General features: G+C 40.6%; 1 protein-coding gene across 14 annotated transcripts in view; it reads right to left on the bottom strand.

Annotated features, from left to right (window-relative positions):
- The window catches only part of APBB2 (amyloid beta precursor protein binding family B member 2), a 178,433-nt gene that overhangs the window by 37,093 nt on the left and 128,966 nt on the right, over positions 1-12,374 (bottom strand). For all 14 annotated transcript variants that reach the window (XM_027642569.1, XM_027642570.1, XM_027642579.1 and 11 more), the window contains 2 exons: positions 7,412-7,558; positions 3,145-3,272 (listed from right to left, as the gene is read on the bottom strand). In XM_027642569.1, coding sequence (XP_027498370.1) covers positions 3,145-3,272; positions 7,412-7,558 — 275 coding nt within the window. The remainder of the gene's footprint in view (positions 1-3,144; positions 3,273-7,411; positions 7,559-12,374) is intronic.

A 12,374-nucleotide genomic window follows, 5' to 3' on the forward strand; every position in this document is an offset into this window, starting at 1 on the left:
TTCTCCCACATATGCCATAACTGAGTATTTTTTTTTTTCTTAATAGAGATGTGAGTTTCTGCAGAAGTCTCAGCAGAACTGGAATTCATCTTTGGCCCCCAGATATGGCATGTAAATGGGCAGGAGTGGGATCAGAGATGCTATTTCCTGTGCCCAGTACATAGTCTTTGATAAATGCTGTGGGATATTGTGGTAGATCTGTAGGTCAGAGCAGACAGAATGAGTTCCACATACAATCTTTCCCAACAACTCCTGCCCTACTGATAGGGCTTATATTCATCTAGAAGAGTCTGCTATTGCCTCCCAACTCCAGATATAATTCACCAAAAGCTAACAACATTATTGGTGTCACTTGGTAGCAAAATGCATATTTCTCTTAAATGTTCCCTTAAAATATTTATGATTCTATGACCAGTTCTATCTTTAGGAGAGGTAGGTACCCAGCCTGAGGAAATATGACCCATTATCTTATTTTATAAACAACATAATGGAATTATTTTATTTTTCAAAGAAATGTAAGTATTTGGAAAAAGAACTGTAAATGCTTCCAAAAAAAATGAATGAAAATTAAAGCTGGCTTCCTTTAGTCTGTAAAGCTGCATCACATGTAGGTGCCCCTTAAGATGCTCTATTTATTTTTTGACCGAACTAGCGAGCCACTACAAAATCTGAATTGAAGGGACCATTTTCTAATGCAAACAAAGCACTCTAATGGTTTATTCATAAGAAGTTAAAACCTTTTTACTTTGCAGTATTTCAAACTGGATTTCCCCCTTTTAGATCTCTCAAAAATCTGGATCAGTTAAAAACCAGTAAACCAGTTAACCTGTCCCCTCCAACCATCAGTCATTTATAAAAATAAAAAAAATAGAAAGATGGAATTGGGTCACCCTTCCTCTTGGGAATTTAGCCATTGATAATCAGAAACTTTGAGGACGATTACAGAAGTTTCAGAAAATCTTTTACTGGGAAAGATTTTTGAGGTTTGAAATGACATTTCCCATCGGAAGTTGGAGACAAAAACCCCCCGCTGGCTACTGCAAATATCTTGATAATCACAGAATCATAAAATGCCCTCTGGGTTTGAAGGGACCTCAAAGATCACCATGTTCTAACCTCCTCTGCCTTGGACAGGGATACCTTCAACTAGATCAGGTTGCTCAGAGCTCCATCCAACCTGGTCTTAAACACTTCCTGGGATAGGGCATCCATAACTTCTCTGGGCAACCTGTTCCAGCACTTCACTACCCTCACAGTAAAGAACTTCTTCCTAAGATCTGATCTAAACCTACTCTCCTTCAGTTTGACACCATTCTCCCATGTCCTGTCACTACATGCTCTTGTAAATAATCTTGCCCCATCTTTCCTCTAAGCTCTCTTCAGGTACTGGAAGGCAGCAATTAGGTCACCCCTAAGCCTTCTCTTCTCCAGGCTGAACAATCCCAATTATCTCAGCGTTTCCTCATAGGAGAAGTCCTCCATCCCTCTAATCAACTTGAACTCACTCCAACAGGCTGATGTTCCTCCTGTGCTGGGGACCCAGAGCTGGATGCAGCACTGCAGGAGGGGTCTCAGCAGAGCAGAGTACATTGGCAGAATCACCTCCCTCGCCCTGCTGGCCACGCTGCTTTTGATTGCAGCCCAGGATACAATTGGCTTTCAGGGCTGCAAGTGCACATTGCCAGGTCATGTCCAGCCTCTCATCCACCAGCATTCCCAAGTCCTTCTTGGCAGGGATGATCTTGATCTGTTCATTCCCCAACCTGTATATACTGGGGGTTGCCCTGACTCAGGTGCAGCACCTTGCACTTGGTCTTGTTAAAACTCATGAGATTCCCATGGGCCCACTTCTCGAGCTTGTCCAGGTCTCTCTGGATGGCATCCTGTCCTTCAGCACCACTCAGCCTGGGGTCATCTGCAAATTCGCTTAAGGTACACTCAATCACTTTATCTATGTCGTTAATGAAGACATTAAATAATACTGGTCCCAACAGGGACCTCTGAGGGACACCACTTGTCACTGATGTCCATCAGGACTCTGAGCTGTTGACCACTACCCTCTGGATGCAACTGTCCAGACAATTTGTTATCCATCTAACAGTCCACTCATCAAATCCAGCTCTCTGCAATTTAGAGGGAAGGATGTTGTGGGGGACCATGTCAAAGGCTTTACAGAATTCCAGATAAATGACACCTGTAACACTTCCTTAGTCCACTGATACAGTTACTCCATCATAGAAGACCACTAGGCCCTAATCAAACACGGACATAAACAGCAGCAGCTTGTTAAGTGTTACTCAATCCCTACTACCCATGTGTCAGGACGGGTAGTGTCCTAAGATCCTGGACTTACTCCATGCGAATGGCAATGTTTTTGCTAGGTCAAAATTCCAAGTGGGACAGGGAGACAGCTCGCTCTCCTGCTCCAAGTCAGTCACTTTCACAACCCTGTTCCCACAGCGATGTTACCTGACAAAGAAGGATGTTACCAAAAGAACCAGTCAGGAAGGAAACCTAAGGAAAGACTGCCTCCAGGACAGGAAGGCCTTTAGCACATACTCCTGGTTGTTCCCTACAGAAAGGAAGAACTTCAGCTCCCAGGCAAGCCACATTGCATGGACAAATCTTAGTGTTCTGCAACACCCCTGGGAATTTTCTTCCATCAAGAGCTAGAAGTAATGGTAATGGCTTAAAACCATTATTTTTTCCTCAATCCAACTTTTTTCTCCATCAAATCAAATATCTCAAGAAAGTGGCAACACATACATACAATCAGAGCATAGGTGGCACATTTAACTTGGACAAGCAGGAAGAAATGCTTTCACATAGCCACAAGAAACATACTATAGGACATATTTGAAAACATGGTTTTATACTAAAAAGTACATGTATCTGAAACAAAACGATGTTGTGTATGCAGTTTTATGCACCTGGCTAAATTAATCTGAAAGGTTTGTTCAATATGGGTTTAGCAAAGCAGCATATAAGTGATACATTATGAAAAGCAGAGTTTAAAAAGTAACACTAGCAAGAAAATAAGAGTTTATCCACCTTCCCATAGCCCCAGAACACACTTATATGTACTCTGTATCAGTAGACCAAAATAGCACCAAGTCAAGAGGGATAAGGAGAGCGAAGACTTACCGACCGTTGTCACGGCCCACGCCCCAGACTCTGATGCTCACAATGGGCTGTGAGTGCAGAACTGTGCGGTCCATGGGATCAATCAGGTTCAGCATGTCATTTTCCAGTATGAGGTACATGTCTTTGCCCTGCAACTCCAGACAAAGTACAGTTACACAGTACATCCCCCTCTCAAACCAACTGGGCTCAAGGCATCTGTGCTGTTCAGACTTTACTCAAAGTTTTGGTTTGTTCCAAGAGCAATTGAAAACTAGTTCATATACTTCCAGTGTGAAAAAGATGTAAGATACTTTCTTTCTACCACATGTTTAAACAATGCCAATCACAAGAAGCTTTGATGTATTTTAAATGCAACTCATTCAAGCCCAAGCTACTGAGTTCTTCAACAGATTCTGTGTTCATCTTTTCTTCAGTAAATTCTTCCAAATACATGAGAGGTCACGGTCTGTCTCAACAGCAAAAGCTTATATCAAAACCTGTACCCATGAGGCAGAGTTCCTTCTTTCAAAGTGTTTTGTTTCCATAAACTTTACCAATGGATTATGGGAAGAGACAGCAATTTGTATGTGTCAAAGGATTTACAAAATACTCTTTGAAGAATGATTAAAGGGGAAAACCTAGCATTAAGACCAGATTGTGAATTCTGCTAGTGACTGCAGAATCCTGGAGCCAGGATTTCTCCCTAACTCTTTTGACATGTAAGAACAAGGATAATGCTTGTTCCCCTTACAGAAAACAAATTTAGAAACAATTTTCCTTTTGATGCTAATTCACAAATGCTAATCTTCCCCTTATTGCTAGCACTTGTAATAGGTCTGCTGCCTGTCCTATCACATGTAATACCTCTCTTCTTGGAGGCTGTACACATACTCTGCAGACCATGAGATCCCACAGAAGTGATCCCAGACCTATTGCTGACAGTTAAGATAAGCTCCTGCCAATCAGAAGAAGAAAGTGGAACCTATGAGCTAAACACAGAGTAATTTGTTTCCGCTCTATTGTGCCAGAATCTATAAATGAACAGAAAGAATGAAAAGGATCTGACTCTCTACTGACAGATGTTTCAAAACCAATCTTTTCCTTCACCTCAGTGACACAGAAACCCTCTTCTTGCTTGGTTACAGTGGCTCAAGTCTCAATGATGTCTAATTTTGTGTCTGGCTAAGAAATAAATTCATGTCACTCTGAGGGCCTTCTGCCACAGTTTGTAGGCTAGGCACCACGGGGCAGGTACTGCCCACCTCCTTCCCAACCCCAGATCTCCTAACAGTGAATCAAAGAGGAGCTGTGACACAGAGCTGGCAGTGCAAGTGCCAAGAGGGATAGATGTGGGAGAGGTAGGGGACACCTGGTATATGTGATGCCAACACAAGAATATTTTGCCTGATGGGAAAAAGTACAGCTGTGGCAGAGATGTAAGGCTGTATATATAGGCTGCTCCTAGAGAAGCAGAAACAGATGTAGCTGTGATAGTCATGCACAAAAATGGGGCAAATCAGCAGCACTGAGCTGCTAGCGGCATACAGAAAAAGAAACCCGAGAAATAAAACACAAAAGCCAGGATGACACCAGACAGACCAGGATGATGAAGGAAACCAAAGAGAAAACAGAGTCATCACAAAGAAAAAGTGGGAAAAATTTGCTTGGAGGTCAGAAGCAGAAGATAAATTGTGTGAAGAATGCTGCCAAGTGTAACAAAGATTGCTTTTTGGATCCATTTTCTATTTAAATATTTGTTCCAAAAGGAAATTATTACAAGAATGTAAAATCTGTTCATCATGCAAAATATACTGGGATTAGAGTAATGAAACTGAAACCAAATTAGTTGGAAAAAAATTGGAGAATGGGCAGATAAGCAACATAAGTCACATGAAATTATCCTTGTAATGCTCAAGGGACAGCTTGTCCACAAGCAGAAACAATATATTTTGCTAATTTTTGTAGCCTTATTATACAAAAGCTATTTTAGAGATGAAAACACTGCATAGGGCAAAAAGACATTATTTAGACAGACTGGGAGCTTGAGCATAGGCTTTAACGTCTCAGACTGCTGAAGAGCTGCTGAGATCTCACGGTTTGAGATGAGGAAAGGGAAGAGCCATGCAGAGAAAGTAAATAGAGGGAAGAGAGGCTCAATGCAAGCACACGACCCAGAAGTGTTATAGGTTGAGGTATAAAGGTCAATGGCAAGAACGCATCTTTTTCATCTAAGTGATATTGTAACGTACAGAAATATGATGCATGGCAGAAGAGCAACACAAACAGATGAGTAGCGCTTTTCTTTTTAGATTTTACAGGACAGTAGACGTTCAAAAGTTACAGGGAATTTCTTTTGGACCAAAGGGCATGAAATCCCACATTAAAGCCAGTAACAAAGCTTCTGCAGGGTCAGGATTTTAACTAGGGTATGGGAGTTTTTTTGTTTTGTTTTGTGGGTTTTTTAAATCATGAAAACTTGGTGATGGTCCTAGCCTCAATTTCACTTTCATTATATTCTAGCTAAAGTAAATCTTTAGGCAATCTTAAAACCCCTATCTGCAGTCATCAGTTCTAGTCTCATAATAGATTTCTGCTATAATTGCTCCATCTGATGGAGCTGTCAGTGACACAGCACTATTTTTTTCAGATTCCTCTCTAAAACACACCTCTTCCAATCACTCTTGAACCTTTCATGTAATGAATTCTTTTAAAATCAAGAAGACAATTTACTTCAGGAGCCACCTATTAAAGCACATTGTCTCTATTATATTTCAAGTTGACAAGAGTTCTGTCATCTGAAATATGGGTGAGATTACACACATGTAAAGACACTGGGGTTTTCCTCCTCCTGGGATCAGCAGTAAGTCCAAAGTCCATGACCGACACACTTCTAATTGCCTGTCTAGTTAAATTATCTAAATAAAACCGATCCCAGATGTAAGAAAAAAGGGAAACCTATGTTATTTGTTCAGTTATATATACAATATATATTTCTTACATAGAAAAATCCTTCTGAAATTACTTGAAATAGATGGAACACTATAAATGAGTTCCTTTAAACATAATTTTAATTTTCAAAGAGGCACTTGCTCTCTGTAGCACCTTGGCACTGCTATGGTCATAACCAGGATACTGGACTTGAGCCTTAGACTGCAACAATAACTTGGGAGACTGAATGATATTTTTCCTAAAATGTTCATTTAAATAGACAAGTCTTTCTTTTAATTTCTTTTTTGTTTGGCAGTGCCATTTCTCTTAGATCACACAAAGGAAGTTACAACATTTGCTCTTTCATCACTTATATATTCAGATCTTGTGTGGCAAATCCACACTAGTGTAGCCCTCCTGAAAACATGTCAGGAGAGAGGTAGAGAATAAGATTTGGTTGAAGTTTAAGTTGTTCCATGAACAAACAAATAACAAAAATGTTTTACTGTGTCTCCTATGGCCCCTGCACCTCCCACCTTTTCCTTTCTCGTTTCACTTACTGACCCCTCCATATCTTCCACTTCTTCATCTGTCCCCAGTACACCTATTTTTCACACCACAAAACCTCAAGCTTCCTTGAATTTCCTCTTGAGTTCCCACAGCATTATCCTGTCTCTGCTGCCAGTTCAGAAAGCACCACAGAGCTCGCCAGGTTCAGTTGATGAAGGTGCACCAACCCTTCAGCAAATCAAGAAAGAGAGCTGGGCTCTCTGTTTTTCCTTCAGTGTGTGGGAATTCAGCATCCTTCAAAACTGGATGACACCGGTGCACAGATTCAAGAGTTATGGGAGAGGAACTAGAAGACAGACTAATGACATACAATTAATCTCCTTCTGAAACACTGATAAAATAATCATCTTAAAATAAGCCATCCGTACATCAGTTCCGATCTTTTCATACGTTTCAGAAGCACAGATCATGCCAGTCTGGGTTTCCTCAAAGCTCTCTGTCACAGGGAAACCTTCAAAAATGCTGTTCTAAAGCACCACTCTCAAACTTCTTGAAGACTTGCACTGAATTTCAACAGCTTGGCTTATGTGTTCCCAGCACTGTCATTGCACAGGTGTGTACCAGCACAGATGTAAACATGAAGGCAAGATCTTTGTGGCATCTGCTGTCCTGAGCAGTTTGGAACAAAAAGGTCAACATTTTCCTTGAACCCTTTTTGGCAGTGCCAGCTGGGTTAGGGAAATCCCAAACACAGAGCATGGACATAGCTGTCTACAAAGTTGTTCTTTCAAGATGTTTTATGACACGAGAGGGATGTTCCAAGAGGAGGAAAAGTTCACCCTCTTCTTACCTCTCCCCAGATGCCAACAGTGTCTCTGATGTCATTTTTACAGTAAGAGAGTTGCCTGATGCAATTGTTCACAGCAACACTGCTTTTTCCAGGAGCTAGATCTTCTTCTGCCATTTCTACCCAGCCCAGAGATCGCACAGCAAAGCACTGAAAAGAAACCAGAAAATATCTGTCATGCAACAGAAATCAGACAGTTAAGGTTAAAGATCCCCAGCTAGGAGGGGAACAAAATTAAGGCCTTGTGGATGGGCTTATGCTCAAAGATAAGTAAATGAAAACATAATTTGTGAACTGCAGGGTGAAAACATTCAAAGAAGAATGCATGACTTGCTATGAAAAGTATCTGTGGAGGCAACAGGAATGCTTTTCAATAAAATACTTCTTTTTAATATAAAGAAGGAAACAAGGGAGCAGAAAATAGTACGACAGAAAAATAAAGGAAAAAGCACAACTACAGATAGAGTAAAATTGAAACTTTAGCTGGGATCTAGAGATCTAATTGAAAAGAAAGAAAATACTAGTGGATTATGTCTCTTGTCTGGCTTTTAACCAGAAAATTACACTTTTTTGTGGATTACAGCAATCACTTCTACAGTAAGTGTAATTAAAGTAGCAAACAATAACAAATTCAAAGCACTAAGAAAAAGATAAGCTACCATAAGAGGAATGCAGACTTTTTCTAGAAGAAATTAAAAATTACCTTTAAAAAAACCCACTTTAATTATACTTGTTTTTTTAGCAGAAAGATGTTTAGCCAACCAGAGCACTCAGTTGGCAGAACAAGCCAAGGCGACATTACTTTGCACATATGGTGCTTTTTGCAAACAAAACAAAAGGGGAGAAATTGAATAGCACCATCCCTACCCTACATCTACTAGAGCAGAGAATAAAAAGCTTTAATTCTGAGAAAAAAACCCCAGCTCTCAGGCTTTATGGTGGGAGAAATACAGACCTTCCACTAAGTTAACAGGAGTTTGTCTATGAGACCAAGACTTGCTCCAGAGAATGTTACAGGAATCTCACTCCCAAACAGCAACGCACAGCCAGCAATAGGCACAACAGACTGACTGTTGCACCTGCCTAACAGACACACCAAATGCTTAAGATGGTCTCTAAAGGTTCAGCAGTAGCAGACCAATACTCATTGTCCAGTGCTGCTGCCTTGTGCCACAGAGCCAGAAAGCAGACAACCATCCTGGGAGCTGCAGGAAGGTGACTGCTGGGAGCCCTGCTGCCTCCAGCAGCACCCTGCCACATGGGCAGGCAGCTCAGGAGCAGCAACAGCAGGTCCATGCTGGAGCTACCAATTAATCCTTCTCCTTGAGATGCAATAAATAACTCAGCTTCAGTTCAAAAGCTGACACTGAATATTCATTTGCCACCTTCTAAAAAATGCTGTAAAGCCAGCAAGTAGATCAAGCTCACACACCATCACTAGTGTGCCATTTGGGAACAACTGTCCTCAAAAAGAAGCTACCACAAAACACCAAGGTATTTTAAATATGCATAATATGTCAACTTTGGCAAACTAAGGGAGGAATAATATTCACCAGTGAGTAAAAAGATTAATGAGTTTCTTCCTCCTTTCCTTTAAAACTTCTCCTTCAGCCTTCTTTCATTTTGCACAACTGCACTCATCCAAGCTCACTTCACCATGAAGAAAACCCAGCCTAAGAACCTGCTTCCCATACCTCTGGTACCTACCCCAATGAGTCACTAATGATGCATCTCATCTCAAGCATCAGACAGTAAATATGCTCTACAATTGTGTAAAACCCTTCAGTGAGTGTGACTAAAAAATTAAAGCCTTTCATGCCTCCAGATTTTTTGTGGATTTTTTTTTTCTTTGCAAAGAAGGGAATCAACATGCAAATTCTCCCATGCTGCTCCCTGACCCAGCTCCACTGGAAACCCAGAGAAGTGCTGACTTTCAGTTCTAAATGGACACGAAGTAGAAGGTGAAAGAGTAGATAAAGGAGAGTTCACCACTCAGGGGTGCTCTTCACTTCAGAGCTACGCAAGATATTAAAATATCAACATTTAGCAATTATTACAGTTGTCTAATCTTAAGATTGCAGAATTGTTTCTGGCACATCAGATGCTCATGAATCTTGCTGAAAGTGCTGCTATACCCACTGGGGTATTAAATATTTATCTTTGCAAGCTTTAAAAACACCAGTTTTTACTGTACCAGAAGAAAGGGGTTTTTTGACAAGTATTTAAATATTAAATTGAATAGCAGAATACTAGCACAGAGAAACATTTTCTAAATCATAAGAGAGGTGAAGAACTAAATATATACAACAAGCATTCTGTTTCCTCATTACTCTTCATATCTCTACCACATCTGCAATTTGTTAGCTGCTTTCTGAACACAAGGATAAATATAGAATCACAAATGCTTTGGGTTAGAAGGGTTTAAGATGACAGAGTTCCAAACCCCCTGCTGTGGGCAGGAACACCTTTCACTAGACCAAGACGCTCAGAGCTCCATTCAACCTATATACTCTTTGCACTGAACAGTGTGTACCTTAAGAAGGTCAAAAATGGTGAAAGACAATCACTTCAAACTGACGGCAGGTAAATCTCTGATTAGTAAAGATGGTAAACTGTTTTGGTATTTTTTCCTGGCCTTTTTTATTTAAAAATTATTTAAAATTTATTTAAAATTCTCCAGCAGTGGCATCCACTGTATTTCTTCAGACCACTGTCATAACAGTACAGTGAGCTGAACGGGACGGTCTTGTTTACCCCACATAATCCCCTCCATGCAAAGGGCTTGGCTTCCTTCTCCACTTCCATTCCCTGTCAGTGCTTCCAAATTAGGAAGACCTGAGAAAACCCCTTGGCTTCTGCCATCTGGCAAGTTTTTGTTTGTGTATTTCAAAAGAAGCCATTACCATAACTCAAACAAAATGCTTTAGAACAGCTTCATGAAAACAAACCAGTTTCCCAAATATTGCAAACAAAAACCTCTCAATCAACCCCAGAGAGACTCCACACCCCACTGTCAAGGCAACGCATGTACCTGAGTATACACATAAATGAAACTTTCTTTTGCTCAAAATACAGGTAAAGACCAAAACCCTTCTATGTCCTGGTTAACTGAATACACATGCTGATGTGACTCGGCAGTGATGGCAGACCTTCATGCAGATTTCTGAACTAGAAAATATGTGGACTCAGTATTGTGATACGCACCACTCAGCACCAGTACATAAACACACATCTGTGGGGTTGGAGAGAGGTGGAAGTCTGAGCCCACATGCCTGTGTGTCTGTCTCTCTCTGCATATTGCCAGCATCTGGATTATAAGAATCCACTTCATGTTTTATTGCTGGTTGCTTTTTTGCTCCCCTTCATTGCTTGACTTAGAGGTTCTCTTCTCTTTAAAATAAAAGAGCACAAAACCCAGCAGAAACAAACCACCTAGTGTCTCCAATCAGATATGACCTAATTTTTAGACCGTGGCTAGCTGAGTTAGCCGTGCCAGCAGAATTGCTTAGTCCTCTAACACACTAATACAGCATCATGCTTCCCTGGCTCCCACCGATGATACTCACAAGCCAAGAAACAAAGTACTTCCTTTGACCTGAAAGAGCTTTGCTAACACAACCTCTTTTCTTCTGGAACTAACATCTAGAGTCAAATCAAGCTGAGCTGAAAACCAGAGTGCAGCTCTTCTTGATTATGAGCTCAATAAAAAAAACAATCCTGGTAATGCCAGTCTGTTATGCACCTCTACTCAAGGCTCACAGATAATTACTGGCAAGTCATAATTACTGGTCTGTCATAATTTCAAAGTAATCCCAATGCCAACTTCTGGTTTACAGTAGACTACCTGATCTCTTTTTCTCTGTTACAGAAAGTTTTCTGTGCCTAGTCAGACAGCCTGCTTACCCCCAGACTCTTTTCAAGAGCTGGCAAAAAGAAAACAGGTTTGAAGAAAACCAAACAAAGTTGATAAACACAGCAGGATAAAAGAGATTTAGGAATTGTATACTGTGTTTGGATCACTGTTGTTTGAAATTGGGAAGAACAAAGATACTACCATAACACTGTGTGACTGAGAGAAGAGCATGGAGAAATGTCATTTAAACCACAGAATGTTAATAATCTTGTATTTTTATCTTCACTGGACTTTGCATTTCCTGCCTGGACATTGTGCAAAAAAAAGACCTAGGAAAAAAAGGCCACCTTATCACACACTATCCTAGGAAAAGACAGATGAGAAAAAATGAAAACACAGGTATCGCTGCTTGGTTTTACAGTTCTGGGGAACCTATGTTTGCATGGCTGCAAATCCAATTAATTTTCAAGGTAAATGATCTGTAACCAAAGAACTAAACTCATAAATGCTGTTGTCCAAACTCTGTAAAGAGCCATAAACCTCTCTAGCAGTGCAGTTCTGATCCAAAGCATCGCCTAAAGCTGGGGAGCTGTAGGATTGAAGAAACGAACAAACCACAGATTACACTTCTGCTCTTCGGCATTGGAAAACCTTCACCACAGGGTAGAGTTCTGCTCTGAAGCAGCTTTTCCAAAAAGCACTCTGGTAGGAGCTTTGGCAGGAATGCAGAACCATGACAAAGTTCTGCACATTGGCAAATGCACACACCAGCTGTTGCCCCATGCAATGCTAAGCATGCACCATCAAAGAAAATGAAAATATTGAGAAAACCAAAGCAAATACAATCCCTTGCTAAACAGAGGACAAGAGATCAACTGCACATGACTGATGGCAGAGTACAATTGGAAACAGGATGGGTCATAAGGACGTGGGTAGAAAAGATCCGATTACAGGGAGAAAATTAATAGAACATCAGTTTGAGAACGAACTAATGTACATTACAAGACCACAGACAGATTACTTTTCTTATTAAAAAGCTGTTGGTAGACACTATGAACATCTGTATTAAGCGTATGTTTGCCCTGATGCTTTAATTCTGTGCTACTTATTTCT

The sequence above is a fragment of the Corapipo altera genome, unplaced genomic scaffold (assembly GCF_003945725.1).
Source record: "Corapipo altera isolate COAL_440 unplaced genomic scaffold, ASM394572v1 22, whole genome shotgun sequence".
Taxonomy (NCBI): Eukaryota; Metazoa; Chordata; class Aves; order Passeriformes; family Pipridae; genus Corapipo; species Corapipo altera.